The sequence below is a fragment of the Siphateles boraxobius genome, unplaced genomic scaffold (genome assembly GCF_051911475.1).
Source record: "Siphateles boraxobius isolate OS27281-9 unplaced genomic scaffold, OSU_SipBor_1 5, whole genome shotgun sequence".
NCBI lineage: Eukaryota > Metazoa > Chordata > Actinopteri > Cypriniformes > Leuciscidae > Siphateles > Siphateles boraxobius.
The window spans coordinates 18,816,882-18,844,535 of record NW_027509141.1 but is presented as its reverse complement, the minus strand read 5'-3'; the positions used below and the strand labels follow the sequence as shown (position 1 = coordinate 18,844,535).

At 38.0% G+C, this 27,654-nt stretch overlaps 1 protein-coding gene across 3 annotated transcripts in view; it reads right to left on the bottom strand.

Annotated features, from left to right (window-relative positions):
• Positions 1 to 27,654, bottom strand: part of LOC143711515 (uncharacterized) — a 232,757-nt gene that overhangs the window by 61,759 nt on the left and 143,344 nt on the right. For all 3 annotated transcript variants that reach the window (XM_077203077.1, XM_077203076.1, XM_077203078.1), the window contains 2 exons: positions 12,057 to 12,197; positions 6,560 to 6,602 (listed from right to left, as the gene is read on the bottom strand). In XM_077203077.1, coding sequence (XP_077059192.1) covers positions 6,560 to 6,602; positions 12,057 to 12,197 — 184 coding nt within the window. The remainder of the gene's footprint in view (positions 1 to 6,559; positions 6,603 to 12,056; positions 12,198 to 27,654) is intronic.

Below are 27,654 nucleotides of genomic sequence, written 5' to 3'. Positions count from 1 at the left end.
TTCGGTTGTTTTCCTGCTGGTGGCCACGGAGTGATATATATATATATATATATATATATATATATATATATATATATATATATACCTTTTTCTGATTTAAACATAAGGAAAAGTAAGCTAAATTATGTCTGTTCTTCTCGACGCTCCGCTTTCAAAAAAACTAAGAAATAAACCATCCAGCGGCGTTCCAGAGGTTTCTTCCTCACCAAACTAATGTTCCTGAGACTGCTGGGCGGGAGCAGTCTCGGTCTACTAAGCTTCTCGCAGCACAGAGTGCAAAACGAGCATCACCATTTGGGCTCCTCCACAATCGAGGGGGACCTGGGTGGCGGTAGCAGTCTAGCTAGTTAGAGATATGCAAGATCTGAGGACTGTTTTATCTCTAAAATAGCGTGGACAAAGAGGAAGCCCTGACACCGAGACTATCAGGCTTCTAAGGGTGGTCCCCTCCGGGGTAGGGATGGTTTTGAGAAATCGTTTCTCCTCGGCGCCCTCTGGGGTGCGACTCTCTAAGGAGGGTCGCAGCGCTGCCAGATCGGTTTTCCTGCCGGTTTGCCGTTCAGTGTGCCGAGGTGCCTGCTTTTTCCAATGATCCGAGGAGGAGGGTCGTTGGAACTAAGCTATTTAGAGGTAGGCAAGATCTGAGGATTATCGTCATCTCTAATAAAGCTTAGACAGGAAGTCCTGTCGCAAAAAACGAGGCTATCAGGCTTCTGAGGGCTCCTCCAGGGGAGGGACGGTTTTGAGAAATCATTTCTCCTCGGCGCCCTCTGGGGTGCGACTCTCTGAGGAGGGTCGCAGCGCTGCCAGTTCAGTTGTTGAGAGGGAACGAGACGCTGCGTTCTCCTGCCATACTTCCTGCATGCCCAGATCGACTTGCTTCAGGCTTTTTCAGAAGCTGTCGCGGTCTGTTTTCTGGTGTGCTTTATAGCTTCCTGGTCTATGACGTCACCCGCCTATGACGTCTTGCTCTTCCATTGGACTGATTATACACGTGCTTCACGACGCAATCACGCAGAGCGTTCCCACCGCGTCTCAACGCAGCGTCTCGTTCCCTCTCAGGGAACCAGGGTTACATACGTAATCTGAGACGTTTCTAATATATTTTTATTTTGTAATACTTTCACATTTTAAACTCTAAAATAATGTTTTTTGAAAGAAGGCCAGTATCATAGATTCCAATACTGATGTCTCTATTACATGGATTACTCGCCCTCCATTTCAACAACATTACAGTATAACTGAAAGCTATCGATTTTAACATTTAATAGGCTCTAAAAAATATAACATTTAATTTAAGTGAACTTAAAAAAATCTTCACATAAACCTATTGTAATAAATTGAATGTTTAGCTGTGCCTTTAATATATCAGGGTTCAACACTAAGTGTTTTTTTCCCCAGGCTGGACAGTTCAGATTTTTACCTGCCCAGCTGAAATGTACAAAAAACTTTTTTTTTTTTTGACCAATTTGGACCAAACTGTTTACCTTGAAAACAGTGCTTTTAGATATACAGTTAGTTCTAACAGGAAGGATATACTGTATACAGAAATTGAATAAAGTCATCAAACACTTCACAGTCTTCACTGCATAAGTTATGAAATATAGATTAATCCTTATTAAAGCTACAAACGTTATTCAGTCAAGATCAGTGAGGGATTTTCGTTGACACATACTATTTTCTCACAACTCTTTGAACACTTTTTAACTCATTAAGACTGTGCTTAAAAGGATACTTGACAACATTTTTGTGTGTTTTTGTGCATTAGAAGTGAACGAGAACTAAATTAAGCGCTGCAGTGTTTTCTGAAGCGATATTCTGTGCATTTCGGATTTGTTCACAGAGAGCGGCTTCATAGACAACCAAAATGCGCAGAATATCGCTTCAGACAACAGTAAAGATTTGAGTTCTTTTTAGTGTCTTATCGCGATTTAACGGTTTAATAGCATTTGAATGAATGATAGCGTGATCATATACCGGTCAGTGGTCAATGTGACCCCACCTGTATCGTGTCTCCTATCTAATTAATCCTCATTTAATGACTCACACTTTAGTGTACATCACCTTCTCTTAGAATGCAGTGTGTGTTTGTTATATCTATCTGAGTATAAATGGACACAAACGAAAAGACATATGTCTAACCACACTTGAGATAGACTTCCAAAAATAAACCCTCCCAACAGAGGAATCTCCCGCTTAGAAATTTCTTATTGGTTGAGCCAACCCTGAAAGGTAGGACCTTTCTCAGGCTTTAAATTGCATCTACACAAGCCCTTCCCTCTCTTGGCCTTCTCGGTACACTCAGGGTGCTGTGCTGTCCTGTGTGGCCTCAGCAGGCCCCAGGACAGCAGGCATTGACTGACAACCAGCCATGTGCTTATGGAGAGAGAGAACTTTCAACCAGAACAGAATCAAATTAACCATGCAAGTTCATCAAATCTTCTTCATCCAACGGAGAAGAAAACGATTGCAACTTCAACATTTGACACTCACAGAACCATCAAGACCCTTTTTCTGGAACTTGCTTTCACTGCAAAGGCCATACATTTAATGAGGTGCTCTTAAAATAATAACCTGATGATTCTTTTCATGTTCAATGAATCTTTTCCATAGCTTCATTTCATTTCTGGTTTCATTCTGTCATTTACCATCTACCCATGTATGTGTAATTGCTTGTATGTTAGTTATGTGTTTGTGATTTAGTAAATAAAACTTGTGCACAATACTTATTTGGTTCTGATTCTCTGCTTGGAACAAAGTTTTACGATTTAGTAGTGCTTTGCGTATTTTACAAATTAGATTTTGACGACAGGCTCTTAGTAGTACTGTACAGTAAGAAAGACATTTCCCTTCCCCGGGAATGAACATTTCCTAGAATTAATAAACAATTAACACTGAGTGTTCATGGGACGAACAGGTTGATTGATTGTAATATTAATTTCACTACATTAAGTTAATTCTATTAACTGATCCAAATATTCATAAATCAATTATAACAAGTTATGATTGACTATTAATTGTTCTTTAGAGCTAATTTGCTAAACTGCATTAATTGCGTTAAATACTTTTAACGAATTAAACTAAAAAAATGTATTGTATGCGTTAATTTTGCCAGCAGTAATTATTATCGTAACAATTTTTTTGTATTACTTTGCACTGCAGTTCACCATTACTAAACGGAATTCTTAATGCATGCATCTTGCTGTCACTTTTTGGGGCAGATGACTGCATATCACTCTTTGATAAGAGATATTTATGCTAATGTAAACAGAAGGTGCTTTGGAGGTGATATCCAGCACATGAACAGCCAGCAACTATTTCGTGTACATTTTCATAACAAGTAGAGCTGGAGTCTTTCCTCACAAAGGCTCCTTGTAAAACAGCACATCTCTGTGAGGCGAAGCATGAAGGTTGCACTCTGTGCAATGCAAATGTTAAAGGGAAAGCGGGGACGTCGAGCTTGAAAACGTCCTCAAAAGAGTGCGTGTTCTGCCAACCAAAATGTGACAGCATAAAAAGAGCAATGTTTACTAACCAGGGTGATGAACCCCCTGTCGAGCCCCTTCCTTCCTTAAGCAGGGCGGCCCTGCTTCGTCTACGGTAGGAGCTGAAGATAAAAAACATTCCTGTTCCCGTTTCATCTATTTCATTTTTAACCTACTGTTTTGAGGATGAATGATTTGGATTAGGAAATCATTACACCCATCATACTCCAAATGGGAAAGATTAATTAGGAAAGCAGCCAGTGAAGCCATTATATAGTAACTCTGTAAACAAACATCCAGCTGATGTACTTGTGGCAGCCGTGTAAATGCATTGGGCTAGAGACACGGAGCTGAACTCTACAGTTGTTATGATGGTGCACATTACCTACAACACCACATGGGAAGCTTTTGAGAACGTCTTGAGTTGAGGCTGGGATCTTTGTATGCTAACAGATTGGAATGGAAATATTTAGCCTCATTACAAGGTTGGTAAGACTCAAGCAAACGAAGAGGAGCGCCAAGATACAAGAGTGCGCTTGAAAATATTTAGTCATGCATTATTCATTATTGTGATTCCTCTCCTGCCTCTAAGCTCATTTCCAGAGTACCGGCCATAGGCACGAGACACAGCAGAATGATTTTTCACACTTGAGTTGCAACAGTATTGCCAAAGACTGTTCGAATGAGAAGGGTTTCTCCCTAAGGGGAAGGTTGTGTCTTTTAGTGTGTTGCATTATTTAAAGAAATAGTTCAACTTATTTAAAATTAAAATTCTGCCATTATTTACTTATTCTCATGTTGTTTAGACACTACATGCTGGATTTTGGATATTTCCTGAGGGGTTGGGAACGATTATTATTTGAATTTTTTTAAATCATTACGCAGCTTGTTGAAAAATAGTTTATAGTAATATAACCATGTTCAAGCATATGTCAATTTTTGGCTGAATAAATATTCAAACAAATTAAAAATGAACAAATAAAAAATATGTATTTTGTGTCACAGAAGAAATAAGCATTTAGATTTCAAATAATTTTTAATTAAGAAAATCAGTCACCTTATTAGGTATTGCATTGTGATATTTTCAGGAAAATTAAGCTTATTTTTTTAATTTAAAGTAAATCAACATGATATTTAATTAAAGTCCCCCTGGTAGTCAATAATTTTATCCCTAAAACCCAAAAAAACCAAAACAAAATGACTAAAATTTTTTTTCCAGTGAAAAAAATTCTTCATGCCTTAAAATAGCTTGAATGTAACTCTAGGGGATTTCGCACCGGAGTAACCTTTTCATAGTTCCTAGAACTATTGGCGGAAGTACCCGGATTTCGGCGCATTTGCACCGCAGGAACGATTTTAGTTCTAGGAACTTGTTTTGGAGGAACTAGGCTCCTACTTCAGAGTCGGATCTAAACCAGCACAATAGAAACTAGGGGTGTGAACCTACACTGGTCTCACAGTTCGGTTCGATTATGATTATCATGTCATCGATTCAGTTCAATTCGATATTGCGATGCATTACAATGCACTGCATCCTCAATTTTAAATTTTACTTCAAAAGTGATGTGTGTGTGTACGCGTGTGTGCGTGTTCGCCTGTTCGGGAAGTCGCAGTGACAGAAACAGTGAAATTCCAGTTTAAGTTTCAAGGGATAAAGCCTGTTTATGCCATTAAGAAAATGAAATTGTCAAATTTTGTTTTCATAGAAATGTTCATTTAAAAGCAGCGCTTATTCATTAGTGTATAATGTTACCCTAGAGATGTTACCATCAACCGTCGCCATGTCCGCTGTTGAAGGGTGATGATCATCCATTTATAATCACGCGTAACAACACAGAATAATTGTAATTTGACCATCGGGTGTGAATACTTAAATCAGAGTAAATTATTGTGGCGGGCGGATGATTTGTTTTTGGCTGCGAATTCGGTTGTTCATAAAAGCCGAAATGTGCCCAGATGTAGGCGTTTAAAGTAGTTGGAGCATTTTTAATTATTTGCACTCGCGTCTCGCCTCCCTCTGCCATTGAGAAAATGAAGACTGCTATGTTCATTCTTACATCCAACAACAAAACACCTCAATCACTTTAGAAGACTAGAGCTGCTCCGGCGTCGAAACAATGGCTGTCCAGCTCAGCTCACTCAGGGCGGGTCTATGCTAAAACTGCAGTGTTCGTCAACAGTCGTGGAAGGGGCTTGTGCAAAAGTATGTCACATTGCCCAAAATCTGAAAACAGCTTGTTCTGAGACAGTGCTTATGATTTATGGAGATTTTAAAAAGAAAGCACTGGGTGGAATTTTATCATTATAGGGTGGTTGTGTACACACACTGCCAACACACATGTATGTTCAAATGCCATGTAAAAGTGAATTTTGCATTATAGGTGCCCTTTAATTAACAAAAAGAAAATACCAGATGTATCACAGTATACTGTGCATATTTGATAATATCACAAACCAAAGACATTCCTGCATCCTAACAGTAGACATTTATGCAAAATGCAATACTTTTTAAAAATGTGAGCTGAACATTGCTTGACAGGTTTTATGAGATTCATTTGAATAATAACAGAATTGTAATGTTTAGGTGAATTTAGGTGATATAATATAAAACTGGGGTGGGTTTGTTTTTATGGTTCACATGCTCTACATACAGATGTTCAGCATCTAAATGCGACTCTCTGGTAAAGTGAAGAGAGAGAGAGAGAGAGTTAAAAAGAAACACAGCTTCAACAAATCAAGAGGTCAACAGCAGACATCAGAAATGATCTGTGATTCAGACATGAAGCCATCACATACGCATCTGATTAGAGCTTCTCAAGCCATGTAGTAGCCTCTCTAACAGTACTTGCAAAACACTTGAACTTTGAAAGTCAAAAAGCACTCTACAGCACATGATATCAGAAAGCCCCTACACTCAATGGCTAAAACACAGGAGAAGCATCTTAAAATGAACTTATTATTGGCCTGTCATGCATGCAAATCACTACAGACATTTCAATCCATTTCTCTCTCACTGGGTTATAAGGTCTGTAAATCTGGATTCGAGATTCTGAAAAAAACATGATTTCAATTACCTTGGTTAGTGGTATCGTCGCGATCTCCCCAGCCTTTTCTGACCTGCAAAGAAAAATAATATTTAAATTAACAGTGGCATAAAAATAATGAAATAATCTGATAAGATATGATCAGTAACAGTATTACAAGTGTGGTGTAAGTGTAGTAATGTGTATTACTGTCAAATGAGCGCTACTTAGACTACAACACTGAAATTCAGTTATTTTATTACTCCAGTCAAATTAAAGAACATTCTAGTCAAGCGGTCAAAAGCCTAAAGGCAAAAAGGCCAAAAGGTTGCTACATGTGGAGCATGGAGTGAATCCGTTACAAGCCTGCGTTAAAAACTTTTCTAGGTTTGGTCCACAGGGTAAAATGTACCTCCGATCTTTCAAACAGTTACCCCTCTGGGAACGTGTGGACTGATTCTCCATTCCATTTTCATTCACTGTTGTGTCTTATAAAGTCCTTGCTTTTGGCTCAGTCCCTGTGTCTTTGAAATTCAAATCATTTTTAGTCTTTTTTCTTTGTGGCTTTGTAACTAGAGGGCTATATTTCAGAGGTATTAATCTGCTATTGGGGAGAGGAAGCCTGCCTTAACACTTGATGTCTGGCCAGTTTCAAATCATCAGGGAGGTTACGTCTAAAAAAGAACTTAAAAAAACGGAACGGAACTGTAGAGATTTGAGCACATACATGGTAAAAATGGTAGACCTACCCTTAAATACATTGTTTTGTTCCTCGTTGGCCAGAAAATCGTTTGGCAAGTGCTTTGCTTTAGGCCAGGAATGAGGGACAGCACTGACTTACTGCTTTCACTTCATCTCAGACACGTTTCAACTTCAACCAAAGGGTAGATGCATGTCAAATAATACAATGGAAACTCACTGATCTATCCTTCCGTACGGCACACCTAAGGAAGTCTGTAATACAAACTGTTACAATTGTTTAATATATAACACTTGAAACCTTTATAACCTGCCTGCATTAAACAAGAAAAATGCCACTGAATAGCAACAACACTAGATTGTGCTGAAAATTTTAACATGATTAAACATAAAATATATATATATATATATATATATATATATATATATATATATATATTATTACATTAATATATGTTTATTAAGAAAATTAGAAGGAAAAGACCTAGAAAAATTGTTTGGAAAAAATTAAACTAACAATTGCGGAGTGAAAACTAACAAATTAAAATCGTTTAAAAGACAAATAAGAAATAATAAAAATGTCTCTTTCCAATATGATCTCCTGAGCATTCGTATGCATTTTTATATAAAGTGTGGTTCTACCACACACACGTTTACTTAGATTTCAGTAGACAATGCAACGTACTATACTGACAGCACTACAACGTGAATTTACGTATAAAAAACTTTACAGATGTACAAAGCCTGTGACTGACAATAGAACCATAAAATACACGAAAAACGCAAAAGTATTTACAAATTTACACAAGTAATCCGTGTTATTTGTGGGCTGTAATCCAAATATTTGGAATCCATCTGTTTGCGAGGAACAGACCCAAATTTAAGCGATCTTCATCTCCATTCTTAGCAGAAACTGTGAAACATTAATTTCCTGTACTCGTTATAAATGAAAAAAAAAATGCTGCCTCAACAAGCTTTACGACACGTTTTAGGGCAGTGGTATCAAACGTTCAATTGCTCTCGCCTGCTTTATGGATAACATTTTCAGAGATTAATAACTTAAATTCTGCTCTGTACCTCATACCAAACTATTATTTACCACCAGAGAGGACTGCGACTGTTACATCTGAACTATTTTTGGTACTGCTTTTGACATTTTCGCAATAAATAAATTATTGTGATTACACTTGTGTTGCCTTAGTTGGGGACACTTAATATTCAACAATATTATTGATCTGACTGTACTGACACTGCTGTATGAGAGCTGAATGATGACATCATGTTTTGCAGAACTGCTTTATAGATTAAATGAACTATTAAATAATTGATGATCTTTACAACAGAGCTGAATCAACACTGAACTGACTTCAGCTGAACAATAGTATCTTATAATTTTCCTGTTATGGCTGTAAAGCTGTTTTGAAACAATCTGTATTGTATAAAGCGCTATATAAATAAATGTGACGACTTAAGTTTATCTTTATAACTGTATATCTTTTAAAGAAATGGTTATGGGTAGGTTTAGAGGTAGAAGTGGGATTAGCAACTGGAAATATCTTTTTAATGCTATAAATTGAAATTTGCGTACACAATTTCGCCCATTACATTCATATATTATTTTTTATATTCTCTATAAAATGGCTTTGTTTGGGTTTGGGGGTAGGGTAAAGGGATCCAAAATGTATGTATAAAATGGTAAAAGGACAATTTTACAAATATCGTTATGACAAAAGTTTTGTAAATATTTTACGTTTTCTTTAGCTGTAAATATTCAATAATGTTTACATTTAAATGTTGTCAATACGTCCATCCAGTACATTGCAAACCAATTTGTTTCATCAAAATACAAAGCTAATTTTGAATAGGAAAATTATAGGTAGTGCTAACCAGCTAAACCTTGAAAAGGAGTATTTTATTAATACCCTTTTAATCACCCAATACATCCTTAAGTTCTTTGACTACATTAAACTGGCACACACGTATATAACAATCAAGGTAAGGACAGCAGATCAATACAAGCAATGGAATTATCAAATTCAGTTCAAAAATAATAAATAATTATAGAAAATACCTCTGCTCCGGTTGTAAAAAAGTCTTAACGACTGTAGACAAATCAATCGCACGACTGACAATATAATTGAAAGCGTGGAAGAAATATCGAGTAGCTCCCCTATAGTGCTTTAATTGAATTGAAAAAGCAAAGCTCTGAGTCAGTGCTTAGAATCCATCAGCAGTATATAATCAATGAATCCAGAGGTTATCAAACGCAAGGCCTTTTAAAGGCAACGTCTGAGGCAGGCTGACCCTCTAGCTGTGGGGATAATGCCTTTGCCTGCTTAAGTATATTTCGGTTTCAATAATGGAGGCTGCCAGATGAGAGCCAGTCAGGCCTTTAAAATATTTAACCCCGGCTTTTGTAAAAGAGACGCGCATAATGCAGTGGAAATGACATTCACTGTAACTGTGGCTTTAATTATTTCTTTCTTCCCACTCCCCCGGAGTCCTCCTCTCTGCAGCCAAAGGATCGTGTGAAACGTTTCCTTTCTGACCTCCATTTTTCAAAAAATTCAACGGTTCTGCCGGGAGACAGAATGTCCCACATTTTCCACCGAAATCCCTTGCGTCCTCACTCAGGTGTGGACCGCAATGTCCCCAGGTCTTTGAGAAATTTCTGTAGTGCAGGCAAAAAACTTAGAGAACTGTGTGCACATTTGAATAAGGCAAAGGAGTCAAACGCACAGACCGTTCTGCTGTTAGGGGACTATATGAAACGGCTAATTGAATCGAATGGGCAACTGAAAGCCTAAACTGAATGTGAAGCCTATCATGAGATGAAATCTACCACTAGAGCTTTTGGAGATCCTCTAGAGAATCTCACTACACATGGCAGCCCTGAGGGGAGGCTTTTACTCATTAGCGAGTTGTAAGTTTGGTGCTGAGAGTGAGAATGACAGCAAGAGAGAGAGCAAAAGAAAGGGGATATGGCCATAGTAAAGAAAGACAGATGATGAATAAGGTACTTATTCCAGGATAAACTCGTAAACAAATGCTTGAAACCTGAAAGCAAGCAGCTACACATTGATTTATGTGTAATTGCAAAAAAGATAACATGCATTCACAGATGCATCTTATACTACATGCTTAATGCAAGCAATAAGCAATAACAAGGTACTTAACATGTAAGCAATAATTTACAAGATTGATCACATTTGCTGTGAAGTTCAGCATATTTTATTTTCAAGGTATTTATGCCCCTTATAATGAAGCTTAAGCAGAACATGTTTCCATGTTCAGGCTCGTGCAGTACATGTTTTAACCTCCAGGGGCCACTGTCGTTCTGCGGATCTCTCGCTCAGAGTCCCATCATTCCCTCTCATAACTACCCCTGACACCTGTCGCCATTAAGAAAACATTCACATATTCAAAAAGCAGGGGTGTGCAGACAGCTAAATTAAATAACTGTCAAAATACAGACATGAAAATCTGTTTCACTGCGAACATAAAGGAAATATTTTGTGTGAAATAAAAATCAAGTGGTGGGCATGTTTAAGAGCAAGCCTTCAATTTTCCCCTTGATGTTGTGTTTTCTAAATTGCGGCTGATACACCACCTTTGGATAATCTTTGAATAGTTCAAATAGTGTTAGTCTTCACCAATTATTCCTTTAAGAGCGCCAACAACGGCTTTCAAAGTAAATTACAGAGTAGGAGGACCTTCAGTAAAATTGCAGTCTAGTAAAGCTTTACTAGACAAAAACCCCTACAGATGAGTGAACAGAGTTATGCGGCTCAATGAATTCCCTGTCAAGAGTTACGTCTGAGTAACACGTACACCCAAAACACACTTTCATTTTTTTCCAGAAATCCATTTCCCTAACTCCATCTTTACGCTAGTTTGGAGCCTGCCGGATAACCTCAACAAACCCGGCTGATATAAACACCGGATGGGAGGGGATGCAGAAAAGCAGAACTCTGCAATCTCCAGGTGGCAGAATCCATCTGCAGAGGGCTCGAGATGTAGGGAGGGGCCTAAAACGAGATCATTTCGGAGGGAAAAGCTTATTTACAGGGTCCTCACCTGCTTAAGTGCTGCTTAGTCAATCATACGATGCTCGGCGCATCACTCGAGGTGTGTGCCGGGGTGAAAATGGCTGCACGAGGAAGCATCTGGGAGCAAAGAAACCGCCTCTGCGCTGACTGACGTGTCTAATCATGCTACTCTATCCACCGTCACACAAACAACTCTGAATCATTAGGGCCAGAAATCTATCTGGTTGTATTACACATGACACCCATCCGAACGGAGCTCATTTAAATATTAATACAAGCCTCATACATAAACAAGTACTGTAATGTATGAATCTCTAAAAAAAGACTCCTGCCGAGGATGTTCTCCATTTCCCCCGTCACAGATGAAGCCAAGGAGACAACGATTAAAAGAGTGTGAGCGATGTTCACATTCAGACTAACTTGCGTTGTCATTTATTGTGCAACTTGTTTTATTGAGCTGTAATTCTTCGTGACTGGAACCGAACGCGCTCTAATTCGTTATCTGCCATCTTGCATTACAGGGAGAAGACGTGCTTTTAAACGCACATGTATAACAGTAGAATACAACATCTCACTGAGCTAAAGTGGCACAGTCAACCTCAGATGTTATTTTCTCACAAACAGAGAAACTAGAACTGGCATTTGTTAAAAACAGACTTTGGCCCATGAAAAACAGCACCTGGTACACTAGGGGAATCATGACAGCAACATGTGAAAATCACGTCTCCTGAGACATTGCACAATAACCTCAATGAATGTGCATCCGATGTTTGTATGTTCGTATGCATGTATGCACTCACTCCTCGAGGGAGATGTTGGAGTAGATAAATGTGTGTACTGGATGAGTCGCCTCTGTTTGTCTTGCACTCTTATTTAAGAGTTTCTCCTCCAGCAGTGTCTCCACAGCCATCTGGGGAACAATCTCTAAAACTGCCCAACACCTGCAAAAGAGAGAGAGAGAGAGAGGGGGGGGGAGAGAGAGAGAGAGAGAGAGAGAGAGAGAGATAGAGAGAGAGAGAGAGAGAGAGAGAGAGAGAGAGAGAGAGAGAGAGAGAGAGAGAGAGAGAGAGAACTTGTGAGTTATTGGAAAGAAATAAAAACTTATTCAGCAAGGATGCATTCAATTTATTATATCGTTACAAAATTATCCTGAAAAAATGCATCATGGTTTCCACAAAAGTTTTAAGCAGCAAAACTGTTTTCAACATTGATAATAATAATAATAATAATAATAATAATAATAATAAATGTTTTTGAGCATCAAATCAGCATATTAGAATGATTTCGGAAGGATCACATGACACTGAAGACTGGAGTAATGATGCTGAAAATTCAGCTTTGCTATCACAGGAATAAATTACATTTTAAAATATAATAAAATTACAGCCTTGATGAGTATAAGAGACTTCTTACACACATAAAAAAGGATAATAAAAAAAGCATATGTCCATAGATGTACCTATTTATTTCCCATGTTTTCATGCCACAAATGCATATAACATGCTAGTGGAAGAAAAACAATTCCATACATCATACAGGAAGACGTCTCTACAGCCATTCGTGCTCGTGCAGTTCCTCAAATGCTTTGATTATTAATGCTGAAGTACTCAACACACTCTTCAGAAAAAAAGCTCTGTGCTTAAACATGTGCATGAAAATAGATGACGAAATGAAATAGTTACTGCACACTCTCCTGATATAAACATGTGCATCCAACATGCTTTCGCAATTTAATGAAGTTTTGGAAGGGTGTTCATCTAATCCTGCCAATCACGAAGCAGGTGTACGCAAATATAATCGGTTGCTTGCACAGGATCGTTCCTGTGACAACTCCTGCAGCATCCCTCCACCCCTCTTGTATTACATTTTTTCAGCATTCTTGTGCCCTCCATCATGGTTGGACCATAATCCAAATCTATCCATCCTCTATCCACTTAAAGATTATATTAACATGTCAATACTAACATCTTGACACTTTAAATATGCACTAATATCCCACTGCACCCTCCCTTCTTTTATCTGTGAATCTCATGAATACTATTGCAGTTATGATCCATCAGGTGACTTCCTGCTATTAGTACATTTCATATGCTGGCCACGTATGTGACAAGGGGACCTGGTTTAAATGTGTAATGACTTCGGATTTCGTTGTCATCATTTTTGGAGGACGGACAGGCATTTCTGAACTCCTGTAGCTCCCATAATCAAAGAGTTTGCCGGACAAAGAGGAAGTCATTATCCCAGGATATGAGTGCTTGTGTTTTCAAGCAGACCCCCTGTACCTGGGTGTTCCACGCAAAGCAGATTATGTGCAGGTCTGCGTCTCTCTCACACCGTGAACCTTGCGGTTATATTTCAGTGAGAAAATGGGTCAATGCCAAGCATCAGCAGGCTGCTGTTGCATATTAATGATGAAGCTTGGCTGTGACAGATGAGATTGGCCCACAAGGGTCCTCTCTCTCTCTCTCTCTCTCTCTCTCTTTCTCGCACAAACAAGCACGCTCATTCTCTTGACTGCTCCGTTCCAAAACCTAGTGAGCTGCCTCAATATCTACTGTCTAGTCGGCAGCAGCTTTATAAGCCAGCATACTAACTGACATGGAAACACATATTGTACGTGACTGTTTTGGAACGCTCTACATGGGCGCCACACAATTAACGCTCCTCACGCAAAGCACACCGGAGACTCGACTCACAACTAACTTGTTTGATAAAAGTTTATTTAAGGCAAATCAGCTCAATCAACTCTTAGTGCCACATTAGCAATATCCATGCAAAAACATGGTATCTTGAATGAAAAAAGCTAAACTGTTGTTTCCAAGAACAAATTTCAAATCACAAATGAAATCTGAAAACATCATAAAGGTTGTCCAGCTAATGCATGTAACAATGCATTATTGCTTGTAAACAATAATATAGCTCTATTTTGATAGTAGCAGATGTCTGGTAAAGAGCACCTAATCTGGAAAACATCTGTTCAGTAAAAACATCTGATAAACGTCTTAGAAAAAGCAGGTTTACACAATCTCTAAATCATAAACATCTTAAAGGCATTTTCTAAATTTCAATTTTACATCTGACAGGTAACATGTTAGAGACATATAACAGATGAGCAAACACTAAAAAAATACATCTTGCAGATGTAAATGCAGACATCAAACGGGCATCTCCGCGATGTACGTGTGCTATACACTAATAACCATGAAAAATACACCAACCTTTTTTATTTTATTAAACTGAAAAGGATCTATTAGAATTTTTTTTCAATGCCATTCACTACCAGGGCTGCGTTTCCCAAAAGCATCGTAAGCCTAAGAAGATCGTAAAAACGATCGTACGAATGATCTTAATATTACGGTCTGTTTCCCAAAAGCATCGTAAATTAAGTAGCACTTGAAAATCATCGTAGATCACATCGTAGAGTGCTCTGGAGTAATCGTAAATCCCCAAGTGCATCGTACGAAGACAGAGTTATGAGGTCACCTGCAGGACAACCGGCACATTACATATTTAACTTTATTCAAGTGCAATGTGATTATAATATAAGGTTTTGATTTTATTACACTTTATTACTCGTTTTTTGTTTAAATGAATTTATAAATAAAAATGAAAAAGGGCAGAAAACAACAACAACAAAAAGAAATAGTTTAATCTAATAATTTTAATCTAAATTAAATGAATGGACAAAAAAAATTAAATAAAAGGTGTAATATGCTTCAAAGACTGGGGAAATAGTATGAACTAAAAAAATGTCAATGACTTGCTTACATGCACGAAAACCAGCCATGTAGCCTGTTTCTTTGTTGGCCATCATGTGGTCCCATGCCATCTTTGTCCTTCACCTCTTCATCTTCCTCCCTGTTAAGGACACTCTCATATATCCTGACTACAACAACAAACATTCTCAAATGATCATGTTCTCAACATTCTCAAACTGCTGAGATGTTGTGGCTGCAGTCTGGACAACAGAAGATGGGGGCTGAGTCCTGGCAGGGTTGTTTGGAGGACTGGGAGATGGTAGATGCTGGGAGATGGCAGGTGAAACTGATGGTTCCTCTGAGCATGAAGGACCTGACCAGGCTCAGGTTGAGTTACCCCTACTCCTCCATGGATGTCAATACCACCACAAATGCCATCTGAAGCACTTGTGCCAAGTACTGACAATGCCTTTTCTTCCACTGCTGTGAGAAGGGGGAATCATTGGTCCCTCCACCTGTTTTATTAAATGTTGTCCTCTGCAGTGGCCTTTTCCTTTTAGCAAGGCTGGCAAAGTCCTGCCACTTCTTCCTGACCTCCTTCCCTGAACTTTTAATGCCCCTAGTTGCAGTCGGTTTTGTAGCAATAATCTCCCAGATTTTTTGTTTTTGTTTTATTTGTATGACTGCCCTTAAACCTGTTGAATAAAATATGTTGTATAGCTCCACCTCCTCTAAAATGACATTAATCTCCTCTTTAAAAAAAAAAAAAATTTTCTTTGGTTTTTTTGGTTCAGCCAGTTTGCTGGTGTCTCCACCCATAGGTTTGTGCTTTTATAGATTATTGGCCTCGTATAAAATGCACATCAGATGAAAACAATTAGGCTATACATTTCAAAATACAAGCGTGTGCTACAATTACGAGCGTGACATTTCAGCACTTGACAAACGGACAGCGGCTCTAAGTAGCACTTAAAGCACAGCTGCGCACGATCGTGCTAAGTGTGTTTTTGTGAAACGCACGTGAAATGAACATGAACGTTCGTAAAGTCGCTTGTAGAAAATGCTCCTAAGTGCTAAGATCCATCGTTATCGGAAAACGCAACCCAGATCAGTAAGATTTTTGTTGGTTTGCTGTTGTTAAAGAAATCAATACTTTTATTCGGCAAGGATGCAATCAATTGATCAAAAGTGACACTAAATATATTTTACACTGACATTTATTTTTCAAATAACAAATTGTTGAAACAATTAAGTTATTTTTCAAATAAATGTTGTCCTTTTGAATTTTCTATTCATCAAAGAATCCTAGAAATGTTATCGCAGTTTCCAGTTTTAAAACAGTTTCCAGTATATCAGAATGATTTCTAAAGTATCATGTGACACTGAAGACTGGAGTACTGGCTGCTGAAAGTTCAGCTTTGCCATCACAGGAATATAATACATTTGGAAATATATTCAAATAGAACCGTTATTTAAAATTGTTAAAAAAAAGATTTTTGATCAAATAAATGTTGCCTGAGACCTCTTTGAAACTCATTTAGAAAAATAATTCTGATCCTAAACTTTTGAACAATGGTTTGTTAAAAAAAATCAACCCTTTTATCTGCCATTATGGATTTATTTTTTCACTTGATCACATACTTTTTCGTAGCAAAGCATTCTGGGATTACCGTCTTCTTAAAGAAAACATTTGATGCTGCCTTAGAATTTTGCCAAAAGAATATATCTTAGATGTTTGCCTATGATGCCTTAAAATGTGGTCTACATAGGCAGCTCAGAAGGATTTGGAAAAGTCGTTTTTCTCTTCTATATCCATTTTTCACTTTATATCTCTCTCACTGGCATTCACTTTCTATCATCTGGTTCTGTTTCTGTCTCATTTCTCTATTTTAGTTTCCTTCAACGCCACACCTGCTCTTTCTTTCTCTCTCTGTCCCGCTCTCCTAGGGTCTCAAGAGAATAAACATAAGATCGACTCTGCTGTCTGAATGCACAGAGAGGCTTTTGGAGTCAGTTCAGAGGAGACCTTGCTATGACTGAGGAGAATGATGGCACACAGTATAAAGCCGTGGTGGCTGCTACGCTTTCAATCGTGCCGGCTTTACAGGACTATCCGCCGCCATGCAGAGTTCAAGGATGGGGCCAGGCTATGAATCGATATCACCACACTGTCTGAAATAAACTACACCTTTTGTATTTCAGTCAAGACCTGTGATGAGTAAAAACAAGTTACTGGAGTTCAAAATGTTAAAATGTAGCATTAAACATCACACATTTATCCATTATGTTTTCAATTATTAAGTTAATTGTCTTTGTAAGCAGGTTGTAGATTGATTTAGCTTGTAGAAAACATCAAAAGAAATCCGTTTTAAAAGACTAAAAGACAAAAGGTCTATTTTAGGATGCAACACATTACTGCAATAGTGCTTTACGCATGTGTGCATGGAGTAGTGCAAAATGCTGCTTTACGATAGGTTACTAGTTCAAGTGTTCATGCAACATCACTTTAATTTATATCTTGTATTGATCTAGAAATTGCTTCTCTTGTAGTGTTCGTAAGAAACTAGTTGCTCAATTAATATTCCTGTTTGTTTTTTGATTACTTTGATGTGGTTTATCAGACGGCTTTAAAATCTGATCTTGTCTTACTTAATTCGGCATATAATAGAATTTGCAGATTTGTTTTATATCATACAACAGATTTGTTGTATGATACACTTCAGTGGCCATCTTTGAATGCAGAAGGCAGATTCACTGGCTCCAATTTATATTTAAATGTATTTATTTTGATTATCCTAGATAATTGATTGATTTATCCTATTTGATTTTTGTTTACAACGGTACTTTTGTATTCTTTTCCTCAAACCACCAAGTTAGGCATTCTGTCCACTTGCTTTCTCGTTCCTCGTGTTACAAAAAACAATTGGTAAGAGAGCATTCATGTTTAAAGCCCCATTAGACTGGAATAATTTGCCTGTAGATATTGGATCCATTACTTCACTTCGGTTGTTTAAACAATCTTTATTATTTTATTTGAAAGTAGAAGGCACATGCTGTTCTTTGGTGTTTTGTTGTTTGGCTGTTTTTTGATGAATTGTTAATTGTAATTTTGTTATGTTCTTTTAAGTTGTAATTGTATTTCATTGTAAGGACCCCCTCGAAAACGAGATGATACATCTCAAGGGGTTAATCCAAATAAATTCTAAACATATCAAATTACAAAATGGACTTCTCTGTGCTTGAGGAGGAAAAATCATATTTTGATTTTTTATCTAGTTTATTGATATACTGTACTAGTATCTATAATACTAGATCAACAGACAAACTTTTACTCCAGATCCCAATTTTCCATACATAAATGGGTAGATCAGCCTTTTCTAATTATGCTCATGCATGGAATGAGCTTCAAGGTATACTACACATGAAATATGTACCATCTATCGCTTTGTTTAAAAACATTCTGTTTTTATAGTAGGGTGTAAATTTTTTAATAGTTTATCCATATAGTTGCATATAGTATATATCCAATAGTTTATTTGATTTTGATCCACTTCAAATGTTGACTACTATATTTCAAAATGTGCATTCCGTGTGGGAATGCCTGTTGTTGTTTGGTCTGTGTGATCCCACCCACTTTACCCACCAATTTACCCAATAGTATTTGACACCCCTGGGTTGCCAGTCGGCAGAAAACAAAACTTATTGCAGCCATGGACGCAAAGCAGTCTAACTGGATCAGGGATCTCATTGTACCAAACCTAAAAAGCCTCATGATCTATCTGTCCAGAGACATATTAAACGCGGATAACTAATCAACTTACAGTGTAAGGCTAGTTGCCTTCATTGTCAATTGCGCCCCTTCCTGTTGAGTGTTCTCAATTTGGCAACCAGCATGAGCGTCGAGTCTGAAGAGGAGGGGGCGGGGAAAACAACACTCCAATAATTTAAATTTTGAATAAAATACCCATTTCCACCGCTAGCTGTCAATATTACATAATGCACCTTTAACACACCCATAAAAACATGAGTTGTTCTTAGTTTAGAACTGGCTCACATTTCAATAAGGTCTCAACTGGTTTAGATGGAAAATAAACTAAGTGGTTTAGAAAACATACTCTAATGGCAATGCGTAACTTTAATGGTAATTTTACGTTTTGACGAATTGGTGGCCAATTCATCTGCTTACACCCCGTCACTGACAGTTAGGTTTAGGGGTTGACCCATTCATGCTTTCATTTTTTTCTAAAAATAATTTATTTCCAAATGAATTACATCCTACAAAATGTAAAATAGTTAAATTTACTCATAAGATCAGGTTGGTTTATATCAACGTTCCTCCAAACCAGCTCTGGAGGGCCACTGTCCTGCAGCAGAGTTTAGCTTATACCATGATCGAGCTTACTACCTGCTATTTTCAAGTAACTCTGAAGACCTTTACTAACTAGGTGAGTCTGAATAGGGTTGGAACTAAACTCAGCAGGTCAATGACTCTCAAGGACCATTTTTGAGGAACCCTGGTTTAGATGGTAATTGTTGTGGGTATACCAAGTTTACCAGTGTGGCCTTGGTGGGTGACTGGCAAAAAACAGGATTAAACTGGTCATCACCTTCTAAACCAGGTCTAGGCTGGTTTCATTAGCATGATAGTGAGCTGACATGTTGGTGTATGGTGGTTAAAAACAAATAACTTCTAAAATAGAGAAATACAAATGTAAAGCATGGGCAATGCAGGCCTGTTACTTGCATTAAAATGTCCCAAAATAATAGTTTATGGTTTTAAATGGTTGTAAGTTGGTCAGCACCTTCTATACAAAGTCTAATCTGGTTTCTTTAGCAGGGTGGTGAGGAGAAAAAATGAAACGTTAGGGAAAACTGCACAAATATGCAACTTTTCAAAAAAAGAAAAGAGAGAGATGTAGAGAAAATGTAGAGAAAATGATAAAGTGTGTCAGCTCTCCTGAAGCAAAGCAAAACAATCTTGAGAACTTTGAGAAACTGTGAAGAGCAGGTTTGTAATAACTGATATCTGAAAACCTCAGAGTATCTCAACTGGCCCTCTGAGAAAGACAGAGCGAGTGAGTTACCTGATGGTGAAGTAGTCTGTCAATCATGGAGTCTAGATTGCTAACACAGCCACTCAGGGTTAATGACACTCCATGAGTTTTGGATGATTTACAAAGTCCTTACACTCCACACGACCAGAAATGATTACATGCCGTGGCTTACTCTAACGAGCGTTAATAATGACAGCGGCGCCATTCATCGCCCTCGCACTTCCATCAGGACTATGCTGACGTTTACGCGGCAATGCATTCATATCAATTGCGATGGCACTTTTCAAACGTAGTCCGATTTATGGTGCTCCTCAGACGTGATGCGTCACAGCTTGATGGTTTTGAGCTTGTTTTGAAGACTCAATCATTTGACAAACAGACTGTGTGACGTTCTTGATGCTCTGTCTTGCAGGAGCCCGTGTGGGGGGTGGGGCGGGTGGTTCTCATTTTGGTGACAAATCTAGCATGGCGGGATCCACAAGCAATCACTCATCAGTCATAGACATCACGGCCCAAGCTGCACTGGCTGCAGGGTTCATTAATGCTGTGCCCGCAGGCCAGCTCCACTCCGACCGCTCAGTCACTGATGACTCAATTACAATAGGACAGCAGCCACCCAAAGCAAACTAAATCAGAAGCAGGAGACATTAGCAGTGCCGTTCCTCAGAGATGACAAAAGAGTGACTTGTTAAATGTCAGAATGGTGATATGTAACGCATAGCCTAACAAGAGAGGTGCTGCGTTGGTGATGTATATGTTCGATAGGCCCTATGGCAGAGGATGACATCAGTGGCTGACTGAAAGAACTGTTTCAGAGAAGATACCCCCTTGAGGTTTAGTTGGGGATCGAAGCAGCCATGACCTAAGGTGAAAGTAAGTGATACTCTACTGTATATATTACAAATGAATATACAATTTATAAAATACGATGTAAAATACAATAACATATTGTATACATCATATTATATAAATTGTATATTACAAATTACAGTCCTCAAAGCAGATTAAAATAAATCTGTGGTCTTCAACAAAAGTATTTTTGAAATGTCCTTTATTTGTAAAACATTGGCTCTTTTTCAAAACTCCATTGCAAACGAAACAGTGGCATGAATGCATCAAAAAGGTCTTCATTTGTGTTTCAAAGATAAACAAAAGTCTTACGGGTTTGGAACGACATGAGGGTGAGTAATTGTGATGGATCTGCCATGTGCCTTGGCAAATCACATCTAAAAAATTAGTCCATCACCACAAAACAGGGAGCAAAGTAGTCTTCAGTTGTGATGTTTTATTAAATCTTGCTTACACAAGATAAAAAAGTGATCAAGCCTCATTAGAGAGGAAAAAGGCGAAAAAATTGTAACGGTTAAAAACAAGAAGGTCCAAAAATTGTATTCCATTCAGATTACATCACAGGAAAAATCCAGTATTCAAAAATGACATAATTGGGCTTGAGCCTCTCAAACTGACAGAGGACAAAATTCAACACCACCTTTCCCAGGGTACAATAAGTAACAACTCTCTCTAGAAAAAACATACACTGAATTTATAAGAGGTGGCCAGCACCATGAAAACAAAGAAGGGGAAACATTACCATACAAATTTTCACAACAATAACAACACAAACCTTGGAATAAAAAAAATACATTTAACTAAATTTAGAGCCATGGATACATTTTAGTTAATGCAAAAGAATCCTATTAAACAAACATCACATTGATCAAGACATCACATTTTCCTATGTCCCCTCTAATACATCAAAGTTCGTACAGTTACATTTCCTTTAGAATTCCTATAAAACAGATCAACTTCCTCTTTGAATGTCTTTGTCACTAGGCTGTAGAGAGGCTATTATTTCATCCGCAACCGCATCACAAAACTCATCATCCGTCCACCATCCATCCGCACCAACCGACCAACGTTTTCGACCAATTTCCAAAACCGCACCCGCCCGCCATCCGCTGATTGGGCGATACAAGAAACCGCCCACCACCCGCCCGAATTTAATTAAAATATTTTTTTTCGTCACGTCATCCGCCCGATCCACGGTTTATAAAGAGGAATTTTAGCTGGTTTTAATGTTTTAATCTTAAGCCAAATAACTAAGCCCGTGCACTGACTCAGTACAATGACAAATAAAGATCTTAAACCAAACCATAGTAATGTCCTTTTATTTATAAATCAAATGCAAATATGAATAGATAAAACTTGTGTCGCTTAAATACTGGCCATCACATTAATTAATGACAGAATTTTCATTTTTGGATGTACTATCCCTTTAATGTATCCTCTTTGAATAAAAGTAACTTAATATTTATATATTTTTTATCTTACTGACCCCACAGTTTTGCAGTAGTATATATTACATTACATAATAAATTAACATTATCATTAATGTTATTAAATTACCACTACTACTACACTACTATTACCACACTACTATATTTGTTATTAGTATTATTGTTCTTGATTTTAATTATTTTTATTAATAAAAAAAGAAAACTTTTAATGAGATTAATTACAATTAGTAATTACAAACAGTTTCATCAGTAGTTTTAACCTCTGACAGTATGTTTTTATGCTTGAATGTAAAAAAAACCCCATTGTTTTTCACATATTTTACATTATTACAGCACCTCTCTCCCCTGTCTGACTCGAACGCACCGATTTTGATGAAGGCCCTTCGTCCGAAATGTCATGTGATTTTTTAGCTGGCCCTGAGTGCTGTGATGAATATACGGGAAATGTCCCGCCCCTCCATAACTGCGAGTTCTTCTCTAGTGTAAACATCATAGACTGTAAAAAATATGGACGTAGTGTCTGTGACGTCACGCTTAGGTTTCTGAAGAGCATTTTTTAATCCAAAAGTGGGCGGAGCCAGCCGTCGCCATCTCAGCAGCACGTCACTGTGCGTCACTTCCGGATAACTGAAAATGGGCAAAGAGGCCGGACATGGGTGGAGCAGAGGTGCCTGGTTGCTGAAACTGTGCCTGTCTTGCTCGACGTGATCAAGTTTGCTCAGGCTAAGGAGCTAATGCTATGTGCTAATGGCAGTACCGTAGCAAGGGCTGTGCCAAGTGTGCGAACGCACAGAGCCTCGCATTAAAGTAACAGCTGACTTGATGATGTAAAGCCAATAGTTAAAGTTCATGTTTTAAGTTAAAAATGTATTATGCAGTAACTTACAATATTGCTCTGAGTGTGTGACAGTGATTCGTGCGCATACATGTCAGCCAGTGCGGTATCGCACGTCAAGTTCGTAGAGAACTTTATTCAGTCCATTTTAAATTCTGATTTTGGCCGCCTCTCGAATGGTTCAAACCAAAGATATTACATAAGAAGTTCAAGTAAATGCACTAGAAATCCACGCTCATTCAAAGATGTGCATTTATTGCATGGATGGAGAAAGCACTGACACATGCAGGATTTCATCTGACGGTAACGTTACGCGCACAAATGTTTTTTTTTTAATTTAACACTAAAAAGTTAAATAAGCATATAGTCTATCTATTCCGTGAGAGCAACAGTACTGCAGAACGAGTGTAGCCTCTATATCTATAAACGTTTTTAAATCTGAAACTCCAAAAAGCATATTAAATTGTATGAAATAATCCAGAAAAAAGCATAAAAGACGGCACAGATGCTAAATTCAGCAGCTGGAATTAGCTGAGGTAGTAACGTGGTGCTAACAGACAGCAGACAAACGGCTAGTAGTGACAGTAGCGGCAATCCAAAAGCAAAATACAAAACAAGCTGTTCTCCATAAAATGTGCAGCGCACAGATAAATGTTTTTCAGAAACAGTGTTTAAAATATTTAAGTCTGACGAACTTAGAGTGGTTAAAACTTGAGCTTTGGAAATGTTGTGGAAAAAACAGTCTCTTTGTCAGGGCTGGGCGATATGGCTGAAAACTGTATCACGATATAAGTGTTTCATATCGGTCGATATCGATAATTATTGATATTTTTTATGACCTATTTAAAGGACCAGGAGACAAATATATTAGACTACATTTAAACATTTTTTATTTTAAACTTATCCTTCCTCTCATTATAATATTAGCAGAAATGTCAACACAACCATGGAAAACATTAAATAATTAAAATGTAAACATAAGTCTAAAATCACAATGAACACTTAATTATCTCTTAAAATTAAGGTGCAAAATGAAAGAATACATACGAAATGCATAAAAAAAAGAGTAATAAAATAGTGCAAAGTGTTAAATAAACATAGAGAAACCGACGACGGTCTTGCATTATTTGCAGACGACATTGGTCTGACTACGGTCAGACTTATAAAATCCAAAAAACTGCCATACTGGCGAGCTGACTTTTCCTGTTTTATCAACAATCGCTGAGGCACTCATTTTCCACTTATCACTCCATGCCGGCTCTGTTACTGAAGAATCCAACACGAGACAACGATATGGTGCAACCATACTATTAAGGGGGTCGCACACCGGACGAGAAGCGCCGCGTTGCGTCAAGAACAACTAGAGGTATCGCACACCGGACACGCACTTTCTCAGTTTATGGCCAGCAATATTGTTAGGCTATGTTTAAGGACATTATGAAATTAAGATAAGGTCTGTACTATGTTATGATTGTACTGTACAATTAAATACAATCGTTGCTACACTTTACCTCAGGGCGTCTGTTAACTGCATGAGTTGAGAATCTCACCTATAAATCCGATAACATCAGCAATTTTCATTCAGTCAGCTCATTTTTGTGAATCAGTGTGTGTACACTCTTAAAGGATAATGTGTTCGAATTTTAAAGACATGGCGCTATAAACTGAGAAAGAGGGTGCGCGTCCGCCGTCCGGTGTGCGATACCTGTCCTAGACGCGATGTGGCGCGGTGTATAACGTGCAAGTGCAACCCCCTTTAATTGACCGGCTGTTAGCGTGTAACCCAGTACGTTGCTAGGTTACCAGAGAGTGAGTTCATTTGTTCATGCAACCAAACTTGCAACAAAACTTTCTTCCGACAAAAAATAAATAAAAATGATCGAACTTTTTATCGAACGCATTTTTTATTGATATTGATTACTTGTCTATCGCGATACATATCGTTATTGTTTTATCGCCCAGCCCTATCTTTGGCATTGCGACAACCCTAACAGCTCAACCAGGCCTCATCCCCTTTTTTGCGTATTCAGTGGGCGGGGATTATTTAAAGGAGTACCATTGTGACTTCATAAGATACGGAAAAATAACTTTGTAGTCCAAACGAGCAGTTTGTTGTAGAGTTTGTAAAATATCTCCCTTTGGAGTGGACTTTGAAAACCTTGCAGATCTTTTTTTATCCTGAAACAGCAACATTACACACTAACTAAAGTTGAAAAAGTGGAAAAGCATAATGGGACCCTTTTAAAGTAAATTATTTCTGCACTACTAATGTTACTAAGTGAAATTGTAAAAAAATGACCATGTACAAACAACTTTCCTGAAAACTGTCCAAACTGTCACTGGTCAGACAAACCGATGGTCACACCCCCAAAGTCATGTCATTGGCTAAGGAAATGTGGCTTTGTCAGGCTTTTTGGTTGGGTTGGTGGGGTCAGTTGGTTGGTTGGCTGGTATTTGAATCAAGTAAAAATACCTAAACCTTAATACAAGATTTACCAAATAAGCAATACAAAGTTAAGTTAGTATAAATAACACTTACTATATAAATGGAAATATATTCTATGAATTTTGTCATGCAATTTTGCTTGACAACCAATGTTGCTTGAACCAAGAATTACTTTTTGCATTTTTGCCTTTATTGAAATCACTTGATGCCAGAGCGCTGCCCGTGAGGCTATTTATTTTGTTGTAGGGATGTTGAAATATTTTATGCAAAAAAATAAATAAATCCTTAATACAACGTAGTCCTTATAAGACAAAACAATCTGCCACTAACGTTTAAAAAATAATAATAACATTCAAAACGTTATCTAAAAATAATTATGCAGTTTTGCTTGTCAATATTTTTACACAAACAAGATTTCTTTTTAAAATGCTGCATTGTACACATCTCACAGGAATTAGCCAACAAATTACAATGTCTCTGCATATTAAGCTGGGATAAGAGAAAGTATTTTAAGTAACATCAAAACTTACACACTTGAGCTTCAAGATACTGAACTGCATCTATTCTGGGCTTGATCTGATGATTATATCCACACCTGTTTAGAAAAAGAAACATCTAAAGGCTGACAGAAAGATGAGGTGTGCAGTAGCTGTCTAATATCTCTAAAAAAAGACCACATGATGCCAATTTGAGGCATAAAGGAGGAGGGCTGAATCTGTCAAGCTCCAGAAGAAAGTGGATGTAATGGATGGCAAGTAAAAAAATAAATAAAACCTTCACAGAGGTTGCACGGTGCTAGAACACGGCCTTAAGCGCATCTGGTCAGAAATTATGGCGTGAGAGTTCAGTCGGTTAAATTGGGTGACACCGAATGCAGTTAAATCAAACGAGCATGTTGGCTGAGGAAAGAGTAAATACATTTGGATTAGATGCAGCAAATCAAATAAAGCTGCAAAGAAGCAGGAGCTCATATAACCAAAGCATGGGAAGCTGAATCAAATAGCCTGTTACTGTGGTGGCTCAAACTCTGTACCAGAATTAGGCCTGAAGAAGCATGCCAGAGAAAATGCTGGCTAATAATCTTTTTTACAACATACAAAAAAAAAGACTTGCTTTCACATAAATAGCGGCGATTTTTTTGTGGTGGGTTCACCTTTGTAGTTCAGTTCTCTTGGTTCGAACCAAAAACCCAATTTACCGAACATCCAAAACACTATTGTGTGCTGGGCCAAATGTGATTGTTATATGTGCGTGGATATGATGGTATTTTTACCAGCTGAGAACTCAAAAAAAGCTTATTCGGAATCAAACAGTACCAGGAATTCCTCAATTGCACAGACACAAAAAAGATCTGCTGCATGGAAACGTTGTTTGCGACGCCTGTATAGAAACTGTAATGGGCAACATGGGGGGAAAAACATGTATGCTTGAGCATTCTGCCTTTTTATGGGCGCATCTTGTGACATTGGTCCGTGTCTTTGGTCTGTTGTGTTCATATATTTAATTCAAACCGCACCAGAGTTCATTTGGAAGTGGACTGAGACCCACTTTTTCAGTGCGCACCAGGGATTGAATGGCACCGTTCAAACTTATTCAAGTGAACCCTACTAACCGAGCAGTCATACCAGAGTCTGCTTTAATCAATCAAACAAAGTGTGAACATACCCTAAGTGAACCATCCTGTCTCTGTTGAGTAAACAATGTGTGATTATGTATCGAAACAAATCTTCACATAAGATGATGAAAAATTATGCTTTCCATTGCCAAACACAAGTTGAAACACTGTCTTCCATCAGTGGATGAGTGTAAATCTGAGTGATATGAGAGAAAGACAAAGTTCTGTCATAGTGGCAGGGCTGCAGCAGTGCATTCTGGGTCTCCGAAGAGGCCGACATGAGATCTCATCTCCTGTATCCATCTCCTTTCATCTCATCTGCTACAACATAATTGCTTTGGGTCTCCTGAGTAACATAGTGCTGATTGGTAACTCAATAACTTCTTTACAGATGATTAGATGAAACGTCAGTGTGTTGGGAGAGTTTTTCAGGGTGTGCTAAAATCAGAGAGA